Below are 26093 nucleotides of genomic sequence, written 5' to 3' on the forward strand. Positions count from 1 at the left end.
TAAAAACAAAACTGCCCAAATCTAAGAACAAACAACACGAGCCTGGCTAATTATATTCCATTTAACATTGGTAGAGAATCAAGATAATATGAAGAAAAAACAATACAGTAGCTTTTAGAGCTGAAGGACAGAAATGACTAATGTTTCAGCATGCTTTTATAAAAAGTATAATCTTGTTAGGCAAATCTGATGGAGTATCAGCTCGCTGCTTAGTACTTACAATGCCTTGCATTTATAGAAGGTAATAACTATAAATCACTTCTCAGATAGATTAAAATTTGCTTGATACCCCCATCATATTTTATTTTTCCCATGAAAGCTGGGCCTTAAAGTTCTAAAACGCTGAACATTCCATTCCAATATCAATTTATCCATTCTGATTTTTGTAAACCAGCATAGTTAAAAGCATTCCCCATCTACACAGCCCACAAAGCAACCAAAAACTTCCTCAAATGAGCCCCCATCTTCCCTCATTGGTTCCTCAGTATATAACATTGAAATACAATGTAGAACTTGAAACCAGTAAACATGTAAAATTGCAGACACTACAAAAATCTGGGCTAAATACACTCTAATGACTGGATGTTATAAGTGTTTTGCTCCCAGCAAAGCCTTATTTCTCACTTTCCCATTTTGTCCAGGCAGGAAATATTGGGGGCGGGAGTGGGGATATTGTTAATTGCATGCTGCAGTTCCCTCCACTTAAGCATGGAGTGGCCCAAATATGAAAGAGGGAGGGAGTATCGTCTGATTTGAGCAGCAAAAGAAAAGCCAGGGTAAGGATGTTGAATCCTGTCCCTTATTCACTATCAATCTCTTCCACTATTGGAGTTACTCTAAAACTCAAATTAGGCATTACTCTTAATTGTGTGTTAACCAAAATGCTATATTGTAATACTAGCAAAGGGGCGGGGAGGAAGAGGGTCACCAGGACTAGTTTACACAGGTATGGATAAACAGCCTGAGGGGAAACAGTTAATTCCTACCGAGGGAAACTGTTTCTCTCTATAGCTAATTGCAGAGTAGGTGATTCTCTTTGGGACTATGGCTCATGAAAGAGTAAGCCTCCTTGATGTTGGTCCTATTGATTGGGTAGGTCTATGCACAATTAAAAAGACTTCCTTGTCTCCTATTGACTTCCTGCTTAGAGGTTTTGGGAGAGCAACAATATAGAAGTGGTTTGCAACTGTCTTCTTCCAGGATGCTTTTTGACTTCCCAGTTTTACCTATAGCCCTGCTATTTCCTGGTGGTCTCCCATCCAAGTTTCCTAACTAGATCTGATTTAGCTTAGCTTACTATGGTCAGCTAGGTCTGCAATTTAGAACAAAAACAAAACAGTTAACAATGCAACTGGGGTAATCCTAGTGTTGACCTTTTAAGAAGAAGCTGTATAGAAAAAGAATATGCAAGAAGATATAAACAGTTTGTAAGAGACAGTTTGTACATGTGTCACCCATCAGTCCTTTTTGCTCTTCAAATCAACACATATATTCTTTTACTGTTGGCAGAGTTTTAAGCATCCCATCTTGTTGCTCTTCAAGTTACATAGTTCTGATACATCTTACAACTTAATGTACTGTATGGTGAGAATTAAACCTCATTGGTGCCATTTTAACAAGGTTTAAGCAGCTTTTGTGCACTGTAGTTTATGCTAGTGGGTTAAGGCAAAACATAAATGAGCACCAGTCCCATCCAAAAGTGGTTACAAACAAAGGAATTAATTCTAAAAAGGGAAAAAATATTGTAGGCCCACATAATTAATAGAAATGCATAGCAAAAGAGATATGTATGTGCTGTTGCAGTCCTTTTAGTTGAAGGGGACTGACAGCTCAGGATGTTTAAAAAGTGGAAGAAGAGTCATGGCACAATAACTATGTTTAGTGGCATTTACCACAATGCTCAAATATTTACTAATACTGTTTGGTCCCAGTGCATTATACCAATGTTACAAATTTATATTCTACATTACATCTTCTTGCATCTTCTTACAATTTCTGTTTGCTTTTGAAGGAATACAGTATGATCACAATAGATATGACTGATATTGAATTGCCCTTTATTCCCACTGAAAATCATTGAGACAAGTGCAACTATCTTAATATGAATTCAACCCAGTGATTTTTATCACCTTTTTATGTGGGCGTAAGAGAAAGTCCTACATTAAATTCCTAAGGACATATAAAAAAAAGGGACATATGTCAAACAACTCAACTTACCAAATTAGAAAGAAAATTACCTGTATCCAATAGTAGAGTCACAATACTACCCCTTCAAAAATTGGAATCCTTTGCCCAACTCTAAATATAGCACCATTTGTTAGTCCTTCATACATTAGTTCCTCCAGTCAGAATCATAGTATACCACATGTAAAAAAAAAAAAAAAAAGGCAACTGGCTTCACTAAAGAAAGGCATTTTCCAGAGCTCCAACAAATAAGCCAAACCTTATGCTACAGGGAAAAGCAACCATCTCTCTCCCCCAGTCTTTGATGTTTTCACTCACACTGCAAAGGAGTTTTTCACATAGGAATTGGTTTTGTACAAATCTTGTCCTTTCAGCAAGCCATATGGTGATATTATTTAATCATCTCAAAATCAAACTAGAAAAAATTAAAGGTGTATGTGTGTGGTGCAAGGATCTGTTCCTTTTGTTCAGCACAATCATGGAACAACCATTCTTATATGTCTTCAGACTGCAAGACTGTAGGGGTGTAAGATTCCTTTAACTAAGTACTCTTGCTCTTCAAAACTCCCTGCACAGAAATATTACCAAACATAAAACAGATATCTAAGATATCTTAACTCTCCTTGCCATGCAAGTTACTCTACAAAAGAAGATGCAAAATAAAAGCAGCTTAAAATCCCAAAATTATATTGGCAAGCATCCCCTTTGCATTTGAAAGTGGCACAGTCCCAGAAAAAATGTTATCTTGTGAAGGTCTACAGCATCGTGCATACTGCTACATCATTCCTGTATTGTCATACTGCTCTTCTGATCTTGAGTGAATCAGCTGAAGCTACCTGTCCCGTTTTAGATGGGGGTACTTTTATATTCTATAGCAATCACATACCCCTCCATGTAGCCCAGATGCCCTCTTTCTTCCTTTTTCTCTAGAATTAGCTTGCAGGAGGTTCAGGAAATGGATGCTGTAGTTGCCTAACAATTGCAGCCCGGATTCTTCCTTTCATCACCCACTGGACTGAGCAAAATACCAATCGATCTTAAGACTGAAGCTGTGACTGGAGACAGGGCACCCAATAAATGCACAGATCCATACACTCTGGGTATTATCACATTTGATCCTCAGTAGAAGATGATTCAGCCCACCAAGTTCCCTCTTCCCAGCAACCTTTAATGGGATCAACTTAGGAGTTTCTTGGTTGAGCTTCCTTGCCTGGTAGCCCCTCTTACTATCAATAGTATCAGCTTGACCAAAACTCTCCAGGAATTTCACAATCCAAGGAAATGGTGGAAAAGGCACTCAATGAGTAGTAATCAGGCAGGACATGGACATCCCATAGTAGGATATGGCCAATCTAGATGCTTCTGTGGAGTGGTAGCAGAGCCATCAGGAAACTGGGTGGGAGCAAGTCACAATATTGTTGGATATGAGCATCCATTTGTGCCCCATTCCCCAAATTGCTGCAGGGATCTCAAACTGTCCTGTTCCCAGAGTCCCTAGGAACCGAATCCTGCCTTCCATGATTTCCCGGGGAAAAGAGTTTCCGATGCAGGCTCCACACCCAACGCTGAAAAGAAACAAGAGCAAATCAGAATCTAGAAAGCCATTAAGAGTTTTAAATATGTTTGTTGACCACCTATTCTTCCCTCTCAAGTGTTCAGTCCAGATATCTGTAGTTTATATTTGAATCTTTAAAATCCATCCTGGCCTTATGAAACTTAATATGAGTTTTAAACCTTAGAATAGTACATAGCACTAACCAACATGCAATTAAAAAGCAGCACTTTATAGCACACGTTTTTTTAGTGTCCATAGCATTTTAGCTCAATTGCTTTCTAACTTGATATCCTGCAGATCTGTTCCATTTCTACTCTCATCAGCTCCAGTCAGCATGCCAATGGCAAGGGATGATGAAACTTGTAGTCCACAATACTGGAAGGCATCAAGTTTTCCATTATGTTACAACAGCCCTGCAAGATTGGTTGATATTATTTCATTATCCAGATGGAGGGCTAGAAAACTCAGCTCACACTGTTAGCCATTATGTTAGCCAGCTCTACAGTTATTAGAGGAATTTTAAACAGCAGTAGTAATATAAAGACAACTGCATGGCAGTGGCACACAGGACAAAGAAGCTAAAGGACGGTGAAACACAAAAGGAAGAGCACCTGGACATAGAATCACTTATTTAACAGGGATGAAGCAGACTTCCTGAAGTATCCCTGTAATACAGACTGAAAGAAAGGCTCTTGGGAATATTATGTGCTGCAGCTTAGGGGAATAGGGATGGGAGGGAGCATGTACAGGAACAGGGTGGGAAGTTGCACAAAGGCAGAGAAGTTTGGCGTGGGGGCTGTACCTGGCCGCCCCAACCTCAGAGTGGGGTCACTGGTTCGCCGGCAATGCCAAAGCTCTGGCAAATAAAGAAAAAAATAGAAGCCATCAGGGATGGCCTAGTGAACCTTGGAGAGGAAGAGTGGAATAGCTGAATCATACCATTTGGCCCACAAAGCACATAAAATTCTGTCCAAACAGCCACAAGGTTACCAGCAGCTGAAAGATGGTCTTTCATAACTTTGTGAAGGGACAGAATTGGCAGACAGAATTGGCAGGTTATGTGGCTATGAAACGCCTAGGGGCACTTTTCCATTCAGGGCAGTTCACAACCTTAGTAATGATCTCTATAATCAGCAGACTCAACTTCCCTGATTCACAGCATTTCAAGTTGTAGGCATTTCTCCCCAGGGAGTGAGGGGTATCACTTCTATGGGATGTTGATTATAATAATGAGACATCTGGGCTGAGACCCTCCCTCTGTACGTTTTTGAAAGTAGACCTTCTCCAAATGGAAGGGCATTCCTGCACAATTTCCCTTTCCCCACATAAAACTTGAAATAATACAGGCAAGAAAAAGCTTTATCATGAGATTCTAATGAAAGAACTCAATTACAGTACAGACCCTGTCACCAAAAAGCATTTTAACACTGAATAAACTCACCGACTGATGGTGTCCTAAAGCAGAACTGCTGCCAGGCAGTGAACTTCTCCCCTGCCTAAGTGGTTCATGGTGGCTTGGGGAGGCTCCCTCTGATCCTGATGTGTGAGCTAAGAGGAGCACAGAACACAGTTAAGCACTAGCAGAAGCAACTACTACCCTCTGAGAGGGTTGAGAAAAGAGCAGTGAAGTGATCCTACCTCTTGGGATGGGCTTGACATCTAAGTCCCATTCCTCTTCCTCAAAGTGTCCAGGCAGTGACAAGCCAGGAGGGGGGCCAGGGCCAAGGCCCAGAGGAGCTAAACGCTGAGAAGGGCAGGAGGATAAGCTCATTGAGACACTTGGCTGGGCAGCTGAAGAGAGAGTGAGGGGGAAAAAAAAGAGACAAACATCCAAGACGTTTTGATTCAGCACCCCTTCCCTTGAGAACACCTCTCCCTCTACAGTTTTCTCCCACCTCACTAATAGAAAACATTACTTCAACCACAAACTTTTTTCTACAAACCTTTCTACATCTTCAGGTCACATGGGCCAAACAACAAAGTGTTGGTTTTTTTCCCATTCCTGGCCTTCTGATTGCGGATAAAAAGGTTCTGAGATTGATCCAAGTTTTCACTGTTTGCAGATCTATTTTCACTCTTCCCTTCTTTATAATTCTTCTTGTGTATATAGTAAAGGGAGTAGGCCTCTAATTTACTTAGAGTTAATGCACCAAAGCACTGTCTGTTTCAGTCTGCTTGTTATTGCTTTTTTCTCCTTGTATCTTATCAGTTCTGAAGTGACCAACTGCCTTGAAATGAAAGCTCCCCTTCCAAAAAACATTGGGAATGTATCAAGATTAGGCCCAACCAGAAGCCCTGGTCACGATGATGCTGGTGATCAAATGACACCATCAAAGCTGCACCTTTGTTTCAAACCCCTTGGACCACAGAAAGCAGCATTTGTTTTGTCTGATGTAGTTCTTTAAACTTATGGAGGTAATGACACTATTAGAAAATTGCACTGTTTGTTTTCAAAATAAAGTTATTGTTAATCTTTGATGCAGATTTTATATAACTTTTTCTCACTTTCTTTTCTTTCAAGAAGAGAACATTTTAAGAACCCCACCCCACCACCCACCAAAACATTCCCCTATTGAGCTGACCATCCTCTCTCAGGCATGCTCACACCTTGTCTCCAGAGCAGCTGGGCTATGATGTTTGTCCACTGATGTTTGACCTCAGCAGAGGCTGCCTGCAATGTATAGGCCTGCCGGGCTGGTCCACGTCCAAACCAAAGCTCAAAGCGTAACCCACTAGAACCCACACTCTCCGTCAACCCCATGGAAGCAGTCTGCATGAAGAGAAAGAGAGGAAGTAATAGAAAATATAGTGTTCACATTTCTTAGTAAGCTACAGTTTGGTTTGGTTTTCATTTCACTGTTGTACAGCCTCAATCAGTTATGACTTATGCAGTAAATCATCATTAAACACATGGCTTACTGCAATGTATGAACTAGGTCTCTGAGTAAATATTGTTGCACCATCTGCAACAGGAAGTAAGGCTGAGAAACAGGTGGTCCAGGAGAAAAGAGGCCCTTCTTGTTGGAAAGACCTTTCACCAAGAATTATAATTTTATTTCCTGGTGTTAGCTGAGCTATTGGTGAGTTAATCAGTCTCCCCCACATTTTTCTTCCCAATCCTTCTTTCCACGCTGCATTTGCAGTGGCTTTCAGCTGTCTGTCATGTGCAGGTCTGAAAATCATGTTTATTTGTTGAGCAGATAACTAAGGCAATCTCATTCCTGACAACAATTTCATCAGTCTGGATTGAAATGGCCTCAAATTATACCTCTAGTCCTTGAACCCTGGGAAAGGATTTATTCAGGATAGTCACTTTACCTACCTGCAAGGCCTGTTTGCAGACATAGCCACCTTCGGCTCCCTTACATTTGGTAAAGAGTAGCAGCTGTTCAAAGAGGAAGACGTGCCGCTGGCACTTTCGGCGTCCGGACAGCAGAGTGAGTTCACCACGCTGCAGTAATGGCCCTTGTTCTGACAGTTTCACCTGCAAAAGAACACTCGTGAAACTAAGGCTGCTCTTCCCTCCAGTTCTCAGAGGAGTGGGAAGGCAGTTGGTTCCCCCAGTATGCTCACAACTGGTGTTTGCTCTAAGTATTCAGAACTTTGCACAGTCCAAGAAGATCAGAGTTTGGCAATAGCACAGAGCCTTGCAAATATCAGAGAAGAAGATTAATCTAGTGGATTTAGGACAAGTGGCATGGGAGGAAATAGCACATGCACGGTAAGCGGCAGGGAAGAGGCAGCACCATATGACGGGAGCGCCCACGCGCTCACCTCGCAGCCCCGGATCTGCTCTGTGGCCAGCAGGTCTCTGCCTCGCTGCTCCTGGGCCTCCAGCAGTTGCTGGGCCTCCTGTAGGGCTTGGCGGTCAGGCCCCTGCTCGAGCTCACATTCATGTAGCAGCTCACCCAGGAAGCGCCGGTACCGTTCCAGCTGCTCCAGAGGCACCTGCAAAGCGTATGCTGTTTGCCCATCCTCACGTGGCTCCGTCAGGCCTTTCTGCAGGAAGGAGAATAAAGGCAGAAAGCTAGGATGAAATGCCAGAGACGTGTCACTCAATTGCTGTCCTTACGCCAGCACTTCCTGGAAATCCCATATTCCTCTCCCCTACAGTGAATGAAAATATACAAACGCCCCAAAGCCAAGCTTTTTTCGGATGGCCAGGATGCTGTACTTCATACTCTCAATGCAACCATAAGTATACCAACCTCAGGTACACTGGATCCAATGAATAAAAAGGATCTCTTATGAGCAGCAGTTCCTTTTGCTGTTGAGCAATTCATCCTGCCTCCCAAGGTCAAAAGGGACATGCCATCCCTGCCTGCCACGTGGCCGCAGCTCATTTACCTTGCTAGTGCTTCGAAGCAAAGCCAGGGCGGCCTGGAACTTGTGGTGATCTTTGGCATAGGTTGCATACAGTTGAAGCTCCTCTCTCTGAAGGTGGGAAAGAGAGAGAGAAAGAGACTCCCTCATTCATCAGCAGAGCAACAGTCAGGCAAATTCCAGGAAAACTGGCTACTGGAACAGAGCAAAATCCTCTTCTCTCCAGCCTGTGGGACAATTTATGCTTGTCTTTGCCCTTATACCCTCCATCCTTTTTAACAGGATAAATTTCATCTCAAGGCAAGCTCAGAAGACAGGATTGCCATCTCTTTCTTTAAGCCTTGCTGCTTTTGAATTCCATGCATTAATTAAGGAACTAACATTCCTTATCCATTTATTTCCATGCTAAGTAAAGCTCGCCCTGATGATTTGTATTATCAGACTTTTAAAGGCAAAGGAGAAAACAGAACATTTTAATAAGGTGACAGCTCTGTAAAGGGAAGACGTATTTTTTATTAATGGAGAGAAGCAAAAAATTTGTAGCAGGCATGAAGGCGAAGGTTTCCTGTAATGGAACAGGAACTCAAGAGCATGGAGAACACAAGAGCAAAGTATAAGGATAGTGCTGACAAAACAAAAGGACAGTGCTCCGGTGCAAAAGAGACATTTCCAAACAACTGACCAGAAAGAAAGGCAGTTTGGCCATTATTTTGCTTTCTGCAGTCTTTAAAAAACAAAGGTAGGAACCCCAAGCTTTTTAAAAGGGGGGAGGGAGCTTTTGCCTAGCTTTTTAAAGATGGACAGCCCCAGCCCTGCATTTACTGTGAACCAGACTGTCTCCACAAATAGTAGCTATCTGTCCTGCTGCTATATTGAAGACTGGGGTTGTTAACTCTTACCAATTAGAGATAGATTTATCCCAACAGCTGTCTCTGGATGCAGCAAGCAACCAAAGGTTGGGGCTACCATATCTTGGATGCAAAAATCAAGATGGCCACTAGACGGTAGCAAGGAGAAAGTCTTCTGTACCTTTTTGCAACCATCTAGTGATTGTCTGGAGTTCTGCAGCCCAGAACTGGTAGCCTTGTTAAAGGTTAAACACAAAAAAACAGAAGGAAGAGTAGAAGTTGAGAGAGCAATGAGAGTCAAGGGTTGTGGCACTGGTAAACCACTTACACACTGTTGCCTGAAAAAAACAACCAACCAACCCTGCTGGCCAGGATGTTAACAGGAGTCATGCTCTACTCAAAGGAGATTTTACCTGCTATTAAAGACTTATGTATGGACATTTTGAAAGCCACTGTGTTGTACTAGGACTGGCACCAGGTCCACCCTCAGCTACCAAAGTTTATTGGGTAACTTTGGACGAATCACCCTCTCTCAGTCCAACCTACCACTGGGAGTATAGGAGGACAGAATGCTATGTTCCCCATTTCCAGCTCCCCATTTCCAGCTCCTGAACAATGGTGGGATATAAATTTACAAATACATCAATATTGTTTATTTCTAAAAGAAAGATGCTGAACACAAAAACTATTTGGAAGTTATGCCCTCTTCCCTAAAACTGTGCTATCACACCGACAGACTCTTAAGCTATAGTGGTTGAGCAAAAGGCAACTCTACATGCTCAGAGGAAATCTCTGCTTTGCTGCTACTTCACGTAAGCCAGAACATTAGGGGGGAAAAGCCTTTCAGAACCAAGGGACAGTCACGTGGTTAAGGAAGCTTTGTCAGTGGATGGGTGAGAAAGGAAGGAAAGAAGGGGGTGGAATTCTGACAGAGGAAATGGGCCCAGCATGCAGCAGGTGGAGTAGCAGCTGAGGGAAGGAAGCACTCACGTGGCGCAGGAAGCAGCCGCCAGCGCGTGATGGGTGGCTCATGCATTCCTCCAACTCGCTCAGGAGGCAGCTGGAATGGAAGGCCAGCAGCCGGTCCCGCGTGGCCCGGAGGGCATTGCCCAGGCACCTTAACTCAGCTGTCCAGGCCTGTCCCCCGGGCTCCTGAGACAGAGAGAGGGGCTGGGTAAGGGCACCCACATACTCCCGCTCGCACTCCAGCAGCTCAACCAAAAGCTGCTGTTGGACCCTGGGGAGAAAGAGGGAGGAACGGTCACATACAACATCACCCTGCCGTGCCTGAACCATCTGGTGAGACCCAGCCCTGTCAAGTGAGGAATGTTACAATACATCTGGCAACACAGCATCAGCACAAGGGTTGTCAACTGGTTCTGGTCCCAGACTGCTCCTCCCCACCAAAAAAAAACCTTGTGTCATCAGTGTTTTGAACCATGTTATGTATCTATCAATATATAATTTTATTTTAATTGGGTGTGATTCTGGATGTTCAAGGTGCCTCCAGATTATTTTATTTATTTATTTGAAATATTTATATATCACCTGTCATACAGTGCTCCTCCAGGCACTATGCAAAATTTAAAATGCATCCATGTATGCATTCTGATTACAGTGGGATGTAATCAAAGCACATACATAATAGAGCAGTGCATTTAGAGAGGGTGCTTCAGATCTTGCACAAGTGTAATACCTCCTTGCTATTCATTAAACCAGCTCACTGTTTTTCAGATTTCTGTGCCAGGCTGGGAAAAAAAAAAAGATGTAGCTGCTTTAAGATTAGCATTAACTGTAATGAGTCAGCTCATTAAGATAGTAGCATATTGGAGGAGGGGGGCTTGTGTAGAAACCTAAAAAGCAACTAACTGCTTTAATGAATAGCAGGGAGGGGCTGTTTTCATCAATAATTTTCTGAACATGTACAATCCTAATACAGAATAGGAACAAATACCAGAAAATAGAACAAAGGATAGTAAAATGTTTATTATGTTATGATGTGGTTGACCACTGCACTAGCAGATTAGCAACTGGTAACGGATTTTGGTCACCACAGAGTTGGCAAAGTGAAGGACAGCTTATCTTGTCTCTCAGGCGCAGCATTGAGCAAGCTTCATCAAAACATTTGTTAATAACCAAGTCTATGACAATGAATTTTTTGTAGGGTAAATTTTTAAGAGGACTAGGCCCCAGGTGAATGACAAAATAACAGAGGTGGAAGAAACCACTTAAGCCATGAAAGTCCAACCTCCTACATAATGCTAGAATCCAAATTAAACCATCCCAGAAAGATGGCTGTCTAGCCTTTGCTTGAACACATCTAGTGAAGGGGAACCCACCATTTCTCTGGGCAATTGGTTCTGCGGTCGAACTGCTCTTTCAGGTAGTTTTCACTAAGATTCCATTGGAATCTGCCTTCCTATAACTTGAATTCATTATCTGGTATTCTGCATTCAGGAATGGTGGAGAACAGGTCTTAATCTTTTTTGGTGTGACATCCTTTCAAGTAATGCTGTCCTACTCTCCCCCACACCCTTCTCAAGGCAAAACATTTCCAGTTCCTTCAGCCTCTCTTCATAAGACTTTGTTTGTACTCATTACTCTTCTCTGAACATGTTCCAGTGGGTCTATTTCTTAAAGTGTGGTGCCCAGAGCGGGATACAATACACAATACTCTGACTAACACAGAGCAAAGTGATGTTCTTATTCAAGTGGAAGGAACCATTGAGTCCATCAAGTCCAACCCCAGTGCTCAGTGCAGGAATCCAATTAAAACTTCCCCACAGTTATCTGTCCAGTCTCTGTCTGAAAACATCCAGGACAGAGAAGCTCTCTAGGTCAGTGTTTCTCAACCTTGGCAGCTTGAAGATGTGTGGACTTCAACTCCCAGAATTCCCCAGCCAGCATGCTGGCTGGGGAATTCTGGGAGTTGAAGTCCACACATCTTCAAGCTGCCAAGGTTGAGAAACACTGCTCTAGGTAATTTGTTCCTCTGTGGAACTGTTCTTGTCTGAGAGTTCTTCCTAACATTCAGTCTAAATCTTGCTCCCTGCAACTTAAAAGCTATTATTATTTGTTCTACAGTCTGAGATGACAGAGAACAGGTCCTGAAGGGAAGAAGCCATTTAGAGTTTCTGCTCTAGTACCAGAATGTCTTGAGCCAAACCTACTTGTATATCTAGGTCTTTATAAACATGAAGCCTCCAGGCAATCAACAGCTTCTTAATCCTACCATTCTGTTGTGGAACAGCTAAGCAAAAGATAGCTACAAACTCTCCCCAACTCTCATGCCCCCTTACTCACCCAAGGCAACGCCTTCTTTCCATGCGAGGTGTGGCACCCCAAGGTGCTTCAGCAACATGAGTCCTGCTGCGCCCCAATAGCACGTGTTCACGGGGAGAACAGCTCCTGTCTGCCAGTTCCCGGCTGCTCACTTCCAGGCCACGTATATGGACACTAGGGCGACCCGGATCACTCAAGGCTCTTAATGCCAGGTGGGTAGCTGGAGATACAGGTGTTTTGGAAATGGGGAGAGGCCCCTGCCTCTTCTTTCTGCTGTCTAGGGCATTGCTTCGGGCAGGAGAACAACAAGGGGAGGCCTTGGGGCTGGCAAGTGGCTGGAAGAGAGAAGTTAAACTGCAAGAGGAGCCAAACTTGGCCCCCAGCTCCCAGCCATGCTTAGGTGAGGAGGAAGCACTGATGCTGCATGCGCGGGCTCGGGGAACGGAAACGTCTTCTGGTGTGACCTGTGTCTTCCCTGAAGATCTGGGGTTTTGTAACAGTTTCCTCTCCAAGGATGCTCCTTCAGCTAGCCCCTCAGCTGGTCTCTCCCCTTCTCTCTTCTTTTCCACACTTCCAGACTGAAGACACGTTTTGCCTTCCTGCTGAATCTATGGAGAGAGAGATTAGAGGAAAAAGAAAATGACAACCTTGGAAAATCCCAGGAGTTCCTTTCACTGCTTCCTATAGTCACTCTACTGATACACTGACATATGTAAGATGTCCTCTCTCGAACCAGGTGCCTTCCAACTGACTGCCACCTTTTTCAGCTTTTGAGGAAGATGGGAAATTCAACACATTCCCCCATTCTGGCATCTCTGCACATCAATGGGAACATCCATCCTCATTCAACAACTCCTACATAGCCTTTTTCTCTCAGCCAACTAACTCCCAGCTCCTCAGAGCCGCTTTACCTCCCACTCATCTCGAGCCTAGAGAAAATTAGGCTTTTGAAGTGACGGCCTCCACAGCCATTCATCTCATTCAACAATCCCTAGTAAGAAGGCTCATGATTTCAGGAAGTCATAAGTCTTGACTGCTGATGAGTATATTACCAAAGGAAAAAAAAAGGGGGGGGGGGAGGAAAGCTTTGAACCTAGGATTTGCCCATTACATTTAGTGAGAATATCTGCTTGACTTCATTTTTTTAAGCTCCTGTAGTAGGGACAAACTTCAGGGAAAGGTCTAATTATTTCCTTTGCTCGGTTTTCCAGAGTGGCAGACGACATTCACTATAGCCAACTCTTCCTACAGAAACAAATCTTAGAAATTAATTACCTGTGTGTTTTTATTCTCTTGCTGCAATACCTCAAGACACTGGTTGCTGAGCTGGACAAGGCCATGAAGGGCTTCATCCACCTCTTGATAGAGTCTTGTGGCAGCCACAGCTTGCATACTACAAGATGGGGGGAAAAGTTTACTTTGAGATAGCACAAAGTAAAGAGAACATTTGCCCAAAAGGGCCAGGTTAATCCCAGGGAGGACCCACTTGGACATAATGAATTTATCTCCAAATGCTGCTGAATTACAATTCCCAGCAGTTCCCACCAGAGTCACCAATGGGTCCTAGGAACTGTAGTTCTTCAACAGCTGGAGGGGGCACCAATTGCCCACTGCTTGTGTTTTAAAAGGTAAAGGTGAGAATAAAGTTTTCAGAAAAGTTTAGATAAACATCTATCAGGAATTAGCTAAGTAATTCTTCATATCTTCATATCTATGAAGAACAAAGGCAGAGGAGAAGGAATTGGCCTTGAACTCAACATGTTCCTGGGCTGGGTGGCTGAACTGCTTACAAGAGTGTTTTGTTGTTTCTTTGCTGGCCTAAAACGAGGCAAATGTTGTTGCCTTTTCACATCCATTCGTATGCTTTAAGAACAAACTACGGTTACCTGCCAATACATATAATACTTTCTTAATGGACTTTCTAAAAAAAATATTCTTGTTTTTCGTAGGAAAAGAATTTTTGTGAGGCTGCCCCTTTAGGGTGAGAAGCAAGAAGACAAAGAACTATAAACTACAACAGAGAAGAAATAGGTGGAGAAATATTAAGATCAAATATAATTAGTACTTCAGCCCACATGGAAATTGTTTTCATTAGAATGGCAAGTTGTCAAACTAAGTTATTCCACCCCACATATAAAGCAGCCATAGACAATCACCTCCTGAGACATTAACATATCACTTTATTATACAAATTCAGTGCACAGGAGAGCGCATTGTACAACACTGAAGAGTACTTAAGTGTTGTTGGTTTTTTTCATCCACGGGTGGCGATGCTATTTTATATACCTTGCATAACCAACAGGAATGTGGAATGTGTTAGAAAGGAAGGCAAAGAGCATCTGCACCGATGTTGCATTGCCCTCTAACATTGCTCCTCACCTGCAGGGCCCCAACGGAGGCAGCCGTGCCAGCAGGGAGCCCCCACGGCGCTGGAGCTCCAGCAGACGTGGCTCTGAAAGCAATTTCTGCATAGTTTCCTGATGCAAGATGATTTGAGTTGACAGTTCCTGAAAAGATGAAAAGCTAGATATGGTGACAGAGCAAAGAAATATAGACAGGACCAATGAAACAGGAAATGTGCTCCCACAAAGACTGACATGGGTGGCAGCATAATAAGGCAACATTTTAGTGCGCCATGAAAAGTTAGCAACAAGCATCACATCACCCTAAAAGAAATCCACTGAGCCTATGTACCTTCGATGCTTTAAAGCTGTTCCTTTTAGAAAACTGGGAGACTAGAATTTTACATGCCAGGCATCTTTATTTTATTCTATTTCTGTGAACAATGCACCACACGATTCTTAACTCGTGGTCTAAACTGGTACAGCCCAGCTACCCTCTTACCACTTCAGTGAGAATTGTTTTGAACTTACGACTGTGGAGATATATTGGTGAGATCCTCCAGGAACTAGCTGCAGAAGATCTCAGAAAGATTCTTTCTGGTGGGGAAGATGGAGCTTCTCTGAGCCATCTGATTTTTATTGGGATTCAATACAGAGTAAGTGAAGTATGTGCAAGATTATTAGGAAGGATTTCAATGGCAATTGCAATGAGCACTGCCCAGTTCTGGATGCTCATTGCAACTGCCATGTCAATAATGGGGCTGATAGGACTAAACTACCTAATTCAAGTCCACTAACTGCAACCTGGACAGCGTATTAATTACCAGTCTGATAAGAAGAGGAATGGAACAATGGATAAAGTGGGAGGAAGGGGAAAGGAAAATAAAGTATTGGAAGGATGAAGTGGGCAGGAGGAAGAAAGGTGGTGCTCTCAAGAGTAGGTGTGTGAAACCCAGACAGCATATTTCCTAGGACCTCACACCTGGCAGCACCATTGAATGCAAATGATTTACAACAGACTACAGTGCAATTCTATTCAGAAGTGAGGTCCATGGGTTCAGCATGACTTGCTTTAAGGAAATATAAATCCAGTTGCAAACCCAAGGAATTTATGATAAAGTCATATACAGACACAACACTGTATACAACTTATTGTGCATCATTAAAAATGAGTATTTACGCTGCTTCTCATTTTTTATACACTTTGCCCATTCTGTTAGCAAAAAATACAGCATACCACAAATATACACATTTCTGATTTCAAATGATAACCCAATCTCCTGCTGAAGTATCTTTCCTAAAAATCAACTATTCAGGTACTTAATTATTATGTCACTGTAAACAGGATTAAACAATCTTCCACTACACATTTTCAAACAGTATATTGGAGAAGAAAACAAAACAATGCACCTTGACTTGATTCTGAAGGTGTCCTCCCCCAAAAAATGTCTGAAATCTCATGCAAGAATAGCAATATTTTTGGAAAATATTGGTGGTCTCATGTGAGATGTGAAAATTTCTTAGGATTAGAGATTTAATGATATTTCAGTCATTTTTAAAATAATATTGTTTTCTCTGAATTTCAGGGTGTCCCATATGCTATTTAGAGTGTTGGTAGACATCCTAGTGCTCATAGGTGCTCTTTGTCCACCCTTTAAATTAATATAAGTTCAGAGTCTTACTTTCATAATTAGTCCCTAAACTCCCTCAACTAGGGAATGAATCAGAGACAGTAGCAAGAATGAAAATTGTTCTCCCATGATGACCAATGCTGCAACTCTACTCCAAGTGCTATCAAGAGGAGAGGGTGCTTCTCACTGCAGAATTCAATTTCAAACCTCATACAGTTGTGTGAAAAAGAAAGTACACCCTCTTTGAGTTCTATGGTTTTACGTAGCAGGACATAATAAAAATCATCTGGTCCTTAGCAGTTCTCAAAAGTAGGTAAATACAACCTCAGATGAACAACACATGACATATTTCACTATATCATCATTTATTTTACAAAAAGAAAGCCAAAATGGAGAAGCCATGCGTGAAAAATTGAATCATAAGGGGTACAATAAGTACACATTATGATTCAATAGCTTGTAGAACCACCTTAAGCAGCAATAACTTGAAGTAATCATTTTCTGTATGACTTTATCAGTCTCTCACATCATTGTGGAACAATTTTGGCCCACTCTTCTTTACAACATTGCTTCAGTTCATTGAGGTTTGTGGGCATTTGTTTATGCACAGTTCTCTTGAGGTCCCACCACAGCATTTCAATCGTGTTGAGGTCTGGACTTTGACTGGGCCATTGCAACACCTTGATTCTTCTCTTTTTCAGCCATTCTGTTGTAGATTTGCTGGTGTGCTTGGAATCATTGTCCTATTGCATGACCCAATGTCGGCCAAGCTTTAGCTGTCGGACAGATGGCCTCATATTTGACTCTAGAATACTTTGGTATACAGAGGAGTTCATGGTTGACTCAATGACTGAAAGGTGCCCAGGTCCTGTGGCTGCAAAACAAGCCCAAATCATCACCCCTCCACGACTGTGCTTACAGTTGGTATGAGATGTTTGTGCTAATATGCTGCGTTTGGTTTTCGTCAAATGTGGCACTGCGCACTATGGCCAAACATCTCCACTTTGATCTCGTCTGTCCAAAGGACAGCATTCCAGAAGTCTTGTGATTTGTTCAGATGCAACTTTGCAAACCTATGCCATGCTGCCATGTTCTTTTTAGAGAGAAGAGGCTTTCTCATGGCAACCCTTCCAAACAAACCAGACTTATTCAGTTTTTTTCTAATTGTACTGTCATGAACTTTAATATTTAACATGCTAACTTAGGCCTGTAGAGTCTGAGATGTAACTCTTGGATTTTTTACAATTTCTCTGAGCATTGCACAGTCTGACCTTGGGGTGAATTTGCTGGGACATCCACTCCTGGGAAGACCGGCAACTGTCTGGAATGTTTTCCACTTGTGAATCATCTTCCTCACTGTAGAATGATGGACTTTAAATTGTTTGGAAATGGCCTTATAACCCTTCCCAGATTGATGGGCAGCAACAATTGCTTCTCTAAGATCATTGCTGATGTCTTTACTTTTTGGCACTGTGTTAACACACACCTCAATGCTCAAGACCAGCAAACTATTAAAACCCCTGCTTTTCTAGAGGTAGTCACACTTGCTGATGATCAATTGATCAAGGGCCTTTGATTAGCAGCACCTGGCTGCTACTTAGCCTTTTCATACCTATGGAATCAGTAAGGGTGAACTTAGTTTTTCACACATGGCTTCTCCATTTTGGCTTTCTTTTTGTAAAATAAATGATGACCTGGTGTAATATGTCATGTGTTGTTGTTCATCTGAGGTTGTATTTGCTTACTTTTGAGAACTGCTAAGGACCAGATGATTTTTATTATGTCCTGATACCTAAAACCATAGAACTCAAAGAAGGTGTACTTTCTTTTTCACACAACTGTAACTTCTCTAGAAATGTCACATGCATTTACCTCCTGACTTGATGCTGTTCCCACTGCCTTGAGATGGTCACTGGCCTCACACACAGTCTGGAGAACACTACAGCAGAGATCCTGTAGTTGCTCAAGAGCCTGGGGAGAGAAAGAGACAGATACACACACATACATAAAGACAGGCAGTGATAACTGTTATGGAAGCAGACAGTTACAATATATTTTTAATAAGCATCTTATGCTACAGGAATGTCCAAGTTAGAGCTACATTCCAAAGTGGGTGATGTGGGGCATTCCTGTAAATATGAGGTAATGTGCTGATATTCTAAACATCCGTAATGTAAAAGCTACCAATGGAAGGTGGAAAAATTAACTAGATATTCTTGGAGGAAAAAGGCAGGAAGGTTTCTTGCAGGAAAGGAGGGAGGCTGGTTTAGTTCTCTGGATGAATTCTTTGTGTCAGCATAAGGCCCATTCATTATGATTTTCCCTTACCTGGTGTTCTCTAACCCATTTGGGTGGCGAATAGCTCAGCGTCCCTCCTAGTGCTGGGGTCAACTGATCCAAGGCCACATAATGTGGAAGTTCTCGTAGAGAGAGAAGCCGGATTTCCTGCAGGATAAGGAGACTGCATCAGATACAAAAAGTTCCCAGATTCTTTTCAGTAATATCCAACATCTTGCCACCACTCCTCCTTACCTCGGCCACAAACCCTAAGTCAAGGCTAGACCTAAAGTGATATTAGAAATGGTTAGTAGTAGCTCATCATAGTCTTTGAAGGGCAAAAATACACAATGAAATGTTTATTTTGGCCAAAGAAAAAAATATGTCTTTCTCCTTTGTGCAGCAACTTGCATGATAGGAACATTATTTTGACTTTTTTTTCCTCTTCACTCCTAACCCTGTTATTCTAATATTAATTGCATGCTTCTCACATTTATTTGCTATATCCTCCAAACTGTTCAAGGCACAATTTGGAGGATATAGCAAATCCTGTATCAGACAACTCTGTATCAATGCATTGATTTTATCTAGGAATATATTAAATAAATGATACACAGAGACACTATGAGTTAGATTTGGTCGAGAGATAATGCCCAGCTCACACAATTTTGTCTAGAGAACATCTAGAGGTTTATATAATCACACAATTATCAGCCATGTCCTTTGCATGACACTTGGTTTCACTGGGATTTCAGCAAAAGCTTACCAGCCCTAAAGCAGAAAACAATACATTGTATAGCTTTTTCTTCATTGTCAGAAAGCAGCATTATTGACTAATGTCTCAACTGGATGGAAAGCTAGAGCTAAATAAACAGGAAACCTTATGGGCCATCTCAAATGGCCAAGATTTTGTAAGGTTCTCTCATCTGTTCAGAGTTTTTCCATAGTAGATTCACCTCCAGTTAACATGTAGACTGGATTCACACTTCATGCTAAACCATGCATTAACCAGGTTTATTGAATAAACCACAGTTAGCTGGACTGCATAAATACTAAATCATTAACCATGGTTTATAAACCACAAAGATTTGTACCAAAGTCTAAACTAAAATCCAATCAAACCACATCATAGCTTAGCAAAATGTGTAATCCCAGGCAGAGCTTCAATCACTCAGTTGTGACTGCCATCTTGACTTTTTTGACCCCCTGGATGCTCCTGACCATGACCTAGATACAGTGGGGCAAAAAAGTATTTAGTCAGCCACCAATAAGATGAGAGAGGCCTGTAATTTTCATCATAGGTAAACCTCAACTATGAGAGACAAAATGGGGGAAAAAATCCAGAAAATCACATTGTCTGATTTTTAAAGAATTTATTTGCAAATCATGGTGGAAAATAAGTATTTGGTCACCTACAAACAAGCAAGATGTCTGGCTCTCACAGACCTGTAACTACTTCTTTAAGAGGCTCCTCTGTCCTCCACTCATTACCTGTAGTAATGGCACCTGTTTGACCTTGTTATCAGTATAAAAGACACCTGTCCACAACCTCAAACAGTCACACTCCAAACTCCACTATGGCCAAGACCAAAGAGCTGTTGAAGGACACCAGAAACAAAATTGTAGACCTGCACTAGGCTGGGAAGACTGACTCTGCAATAGGCAAGCAGCTTGGTGTGAAGAAATCAACTGTGGGAGCAATAATTAGAAAATGGAAGACATACAAGACCACTGATAATCTCCCTTGATCTGGGGCTCCATGCAAGATCTCACCCTGTGGGGTCAAAATGATCACAAGAACAGTGAGCAAAAATCCCAGAACCACATGGAGGGACCTAGTGAATGACCTGCGGAGAGCTGGGACCAAAGTAACAAAGGCTACCATCAGTAACACACTATGCTGCCAGGGACTCAAATCCTGCAGTGCCAGATGTGTCCCCCTGCTTAAGCCAGTACATGTCTGGGCCTGTCTGAAGTTTGCTAGAGAGCATTTGGATGATCCAGAAGAGGATTGGGAGAATGTCAGATGAAACCAAAGTAGAATGTTTTGGTCTAAACTCAACTCGTGTTTGGAGGAGAGAGAATGCTGAGTTGCATCCAAAGAACACCATACCTACTGTGAAGCATGGGGGTGGAAACATCATGCTTTGGGGATGTTTTTCTGCAAAGGGACCAGGATGACTGATCCGTGTAAAGGAAAGAATGGGGCCACGTATCGTGAGATTTTGAGTGAACACCTCCTTCCAACAGCAAGGGCATTGAAGATGAAACGTGGCTGGGTCTTTCAGCATGACAATGATCCCAAACACACTGCCCGGGCAATGAAGGAGTGGCTTCGTAAGAAGCATTTCAAGGTCCTGGAGTGGCCTAGCCAGTCTCCAGATCTCAACCCCATGGAAAACCTTTGGAGGGAGTTGAAAGTCCATGTTGCCCAGCGACAGCCCCAAAACATCACTGCTCTAGAGGAGATCTGCATGGAGGAATGGGCCAAAATACCAGCAACAGTGTGTGAAAACCTTGTGAAGACTTACAGAAAACGTTTGACCTCTGTCATTGCCAACAAAGGATATATAACAAAGTATTGAGATGAACTTTTGATATTGACCAAATACTTATTTTCCACCATGATTTGCAAATAAATTCTTTAAAAATCAGACAATGTGATTTTCTGGATTTTTTTCCCCATTTTGTCTCTCATAGTTGAGGTATACCTATGATGAAAATTACAGGCCTCTCTCATCTTTAAGTGGGAGAACTTGCACAATTGGTGGCTGACTAAATACTTTTTTGCCCCACTGTATCTCATTCTTGCCCCAATTCCCTCTTCTTCTTCTGCATATATCCCTCCAGAAAACAGCTTCCAATATAAACCCAGAGCTCTTACCACAGCAGGTTCTAAGGTCAATTCCTCTTCATGAGGTACAAAACGATCATCAGAAGGTAAGATCACCAGCAGCTGACTGATAGGGGTTGGTGCACTCTCCTAAATGATAAAGGGTCTAGTTTCACAGGCTCATAAAAGTTGCATACAATAGGGCAGAGGGGAGGGAATTCTGTTCTACTGGCCCAAAAACTGAAGGCCTGGGAAGGATTTGAAAAGTTCACAGAGCAGAGCTAACATGTTCTCTAACATGAGAATCAAAAAAAGTTACTGCAAAACACTCTCTGTCAGGGTCAAGGTTCATCTAAAGCTTAGCCATGGCTTCCATTATAAAACAATGAAGTTTTGACTTTCTGATCTACCACCATTTTGATGATATTTATCATATCACAAATCACTCTAATCTATACAGATTATATTTCATGACTCCTGAATACGAGATGTGGTGACACTGTGCTTTTTGTTTATGTTCATATTTTGACGTTATTACAAAAAACAAGTATAGAGGTTTGTGGTTTTGGGTTTTGCAGGGTAGGGATTGATTTTACCAAAAACAGACTATTTTTTTAAAACAGTAAATAGATCCTCATGCTGCTTATTGAGGGACAAGGAAATAAAACTTTAGGTTCATTTTCCCCACTATGGTGTTCTTTATATGTATTGGGTTACATCTCCCATCATCCCCAATTAGAACTACAGGGGAGAAGGGAAAGGCAGCTGAGTCAGGATGATACCTGGAATGCCCTTAGAGCTGGCAGCAATACAGGAGCCTGGAAGGCCCAATCGTCCACATGACTTAGGTCCAACAGCACCGTCAGTCCAAGTGTCTTTAGCTCTTGCCTGGAACATAGGTGAAAAAAACAAGACATGTGGAGGTACCCTTGTTTTCAGCATCAGGGTTGCCAACTTAACTTAATATACAGTCATCTATACATCTAGGAAAAGTGGGCAGAATGGTTTGCTTGGAGACATCTCTAAGGGCTTTTCTTGTACTACCTTCACAACAATCCCACATTAGGCCCTGATTGTACCATTCTACAAAGACCCACACATTTCCTAATGTTGGTTTGAAGGTCCTGAGCTGCTGTTTTAGTTCTAATGATCACAAGAGCACACAATTTGTACACCCACTCCTCATTTAGCAACCAAGTTCTGTTCCAACTACCAGGTCATTAAGCAAAATGGTCGCTAAGCAAACACTGTGACTGAGAGAGAAAGAAACACTGCGAAGATCACTGGTTGCTGCTGTCTCATTCAGATAAAGTTATCTTGTATAGTTATACCAGCATTACTCTCACTCCAGTGTGCATGTTTTCAGGTGCACAAAATTTGGTCATAAATGCGTGCATTGGTCGGAAAATGAATTTTTTATTACCTTTTATTACCATCATATTTGTGAATGATCGCTAACCAAGGTAGTCGCTAAACAAAGAGTGGATGTAATTATCAAACTCAAGTTAGAAAGTGCAAAATCAACAGTAACTGAATGTAGAACTATCGTAAGGGTGATAATTAATATAACAAATATGGTAAATCATATCAAATTAGAAACTTTACTAAAGCTAGCAACAAATATGGTATCCAATGTACTCCCTAAAATTAATAATAATCTTGAAATTCTAGTATTACTATATCTATTCTGTGGATAATAATAATGCTATGTTGCTTATTTATTTATTTGAAAATGTTATATGGCTGCCTATATTATATTACATTACATTATATATTATACAACTTAAGCTGCTAACAAACATATAAATAATAAAAACACAAGATTAAAACTCTAGTTTAATTACTACAGAAGAGAGTGGAGCAACCTATGCAGAGGGAGACGATTTAGCTCATTCCCATAACTGTTATGTTCCACTAGCTTATGAAAACCTCTTCCAATAAAGAAAGCTCAAAGGCATTTTTAGTATTTGGGGTCAAAACAACCATCCTTTGCAAACGAAATGCTTTTAAACTAATTGGATTCTTAATGGCTTCCCATGGCAACTTCCTGACAGTTCTGATTTTATGAGCAGAATTTCCTGAATTCTTCACCTGCCCTAATGAATTACTTCAGTCTTTTGGAAGGGAGCCTTGACGTGTCTGCTTCATCTGAAGGCATTTTGATATACAGTACAGCCATTACGTCAGATAGGCTGACCTAGTGAATTTTTAGCTGGATTTTGGTGGGGGGCTTTCTTTAATAAAGTAGTCAAAGGTATTTTGCTGCCTGAGACAAAGGACTAAGCAGGGAGCTAATATGTCTCTTAGTTACAAGTTACATCTAAGAGCCTTAGGACGGGCAACCGAGTACAGTAATGCAGCATCCTCTTACTGCATTCTGGGCATTGCTCATTTACCACTCTGTGTATCACCTCTGGCTTAGCAAATGCTAGAACACCGCAGAAGCAGAGCGAGGCATATCGTGAGCATCCTGCCAATGACGTGTGTGGCTTGAAGTACTTTCCTCCCTAACCTCTGACACACCAAGAGAAGGAAATGAAGCCAGACTGCAATATGGTCACCATCACTAAGGCTCAGGAGGAGCAGTTCTGGATGAAGGCTGACAGCATCACTCCCAGCAATGGTTCCTCTGAGGCTGCTACTCCACCTGCCTAAAGAATAGTTTACCTGAGAAGTGAATGCATGTATCTTAAGGTGTTGACCAGATCCTCTTGTCCTGGAGGCAACTCATCTTGAAGAGGCTGGGGCGCTATGGTCAGCAAGGAATGGCCTGTCTTGTCTGTTCCTCCTGGTGTGGAGAGAAACAAGGAAAATATGAGGCATAACTATACGCCACTTTGCCCTGGCATCAAGTCCAATAAATACAAACTGTGAGTTGGCTGCTCAACTACCAAATCTCATAGTTAGGGCCTCTACAGCCTGAGTTCAGCAGCCATTTAAATGACCAGTATCAGACATTCAGAATTTGGGTCAAAAGGATGCAGGGATAGAACCATATCCCTATCACCACACTTGGTGAATTATAATCTATAGTGCTTTATAAGAGTTATACCACTTGTAGAATTTTCTTTAACTCTACAGAAACTCTATTTGCTCTGTGCATCCACCCGATTGCTGCAAACCACAAACAGAATTGCACACCGAATGGAACAGCTTCAGATGGCCATTTATTTGTATGACTTGAGTCACAACCTTCCTCCATTAATAGCATGGCTGAGCTCTCCAAAGCAAAAAACGAATTCCCCTTGAACAATTTACATCGTTCATATATTAACATTTCTCTTGATTTGTTTTCCTCTGCTTATCTAGAAAAGTGATATAGAGTGACTTCCATGCTCTGTGGTTATGGAATATGGTCAATGTGAATAACCTATGACACTCTGATGTTACTGGGCGATAACTCCCACATCATGACCACTATAAGTCTGTCTTATAAATATATTAAGCATGTATTATATGAATAATATAAACCCATGGTCTCCTTACAAGTCAATACTAACTGCAGCACCAGCATCTTATGAGTGTAAGCATATGGAAAGTTGAAATGCAATTACTTTCAGGAAGAAATAGAGGTTAGGAGTTTTATTTTAAACAGATACAAAGCAGATGTGGAAGACAGATCTGAGGATAGGCCACTGGTGTTCATAAGCTGCACCAATCTATCAGACCAAAATAGATTTTATGTGTGTGTGTGTGTTCTACAGGAAGAACATCTGAGCTCATTTTCTCCATTAAAAAAAACAACAACTGCTTCATCTTCCAAATGGTATGTTGCTGGAAAAAAGCTGTAACTTCCCCCACAGATCCAGTATTCCATTTCCTATGTATCATGTTGCAGCAAATACAAAACACATAAATTTGGACTCTGGGATAAGTTAACATAAGGACATTTACAGAGGGAAAGCTTTCTATCTTCTCCTTCTACCTGTAGCTAACTATGAATCCTAAAAACTTCAGAAGAGGATGAGGAAGAGGCTCCTCTGAACAATCAAGAATGAGTGGGGGTTGGCTGCTGGAAGGCAGAACACCCTGAATCATAATCCCATTTTATGCTAAGTTAGTGCAACAATATCAAAGGAAGTTTTGTTTCCGAGTTTTCTTGGGAAACAGTTTACAGGGGAAATGATAAGATGGGAGACATCTTCCTATTAACTTCCATAAGACTGCTGTTCTATCCAAAATGGTGTTTTCCCATTGTGTTGGATCAGTTTCCATCATCCCCAGCCAGCAGAGTTGATAGCTGAAAGTAAGACAAACCTTAATGGGTTTATAGACACATTTGTTTGGGGTGGGGGGTGGGGGTGAAAGGTGGGGAAAGAGCTGTTATCTGGAAAGATTCCTTAAAAGTGTTATTTATGTGCTATTCTTATCGTTTGTAACTGGATTACAAGGGAGTCATATCACGATCATTTGATTAAAACTGAGGCTGTTGACAAGCCACTTCATTTCTTTTCTTTTTTCTTCCCCTTCAGGTCTGCGTGTGTCCTTGGTTTAATCTCATAAACTCTCTGGAAGCATTCAGATCTAGGAAGAGCATTTTTTTTTCTTATTGTGAGAAAGACAGAAAAGAATGAGAGGATGCCCCATTTCAGCTCCATCTTCTGCTGACATACAGCCCTCACCTCAACAGAAACCAGACAATCAATGTATTAAACCTTAATTCAGCTACCCATGAAGATGTATGAACTCTTAACCAGGTTAAGTAAAGACCTAGCAGATGCACTTTGCATATATTAATACATGGTTGGGAATTGAAGGGCTGTAGGCAAGACAGGGTAGTCAGTCAGGAAACATCCAGAAAGAAAGCAAAAACAAACC

At 41.8% G+C, this 26093-nt stretch overlaps 1 protein-coding gene across 1 annotated transcript in view; it reads right to left on the reverse strand.

The window, feature by feature from the left end:
* Positions 1–47: 47 nt before the first annotated feature.
* Positions 48–26093, reverse strand: part of ARHGEF40 (Rho guanine nucleotide exchange factor 40) — a 42842-nt gene continuing 16796 nt past the window's right edge. The window contains exons 4-19 of the mRNA XM_088142800.1: positions 23943–24063; positions 22058–22163; positions 21327–21425; positions 18494–18610; positions 18038–18136; positions 14572–14699; positions 13468–13585; positions 12214–12800; positions 9901–10147; positions 8087–8173; positions 7514–7738; positions 7062–7223; positions 6347–6509; positions 5378–5530; positions 5181–5287; positions 48–4595 (exon numbers count right to left, since the gene is read on the reverse strand). Coding sequence (XP_087998926.1) covers positions 4557–4595; positions 5181–5287; positions 5378–5530; positions 6347–6509; positions 7062–7223; positions 7514–7738; positions 8087–8173; positions 9901–10147; positions 12214–12800; positions 13468–13585; positions 14572–14699; positions 18038–18136; positions 18494–18610; positions 21327–21425; positions 22058–22163; positions 23943–24063 — 2558 coding nt within the window. The 3' untranslated portion in view covers positions 48–4556. The remainder of the gene's footprint in view (positions 4596–5180; positions 5288–5377; positions 5531–6346; positions 6510–7061; positions 7224–7513; positions 7739–8086; positions 8174–9900; positions 10148–12213; positions 12801–13467; positions 13586–14571; positions 14700–18037; positions 18137–18493; positions 18611–21326; positions 21426–22057; positions 22164–23942; positions 24064–26093) is intronic.

The sequence above is a fragment of the Python bivittatus genome, unplaced genomic scaffold (genome assembly GCF_059951505.1).
Source record: "Python bivittatus isolate LINGU-HERP-01145 unplaced genomic scaffold, Pbiv_v1 ctg000440_np1212, whole genome shotgun sequence".
NCBI classification, from domain to species: Eukaryota; Metazoa; Chordata; class Lepidosauria; order Squamata; family Pythonidae; genus Python; species Python bivittatus.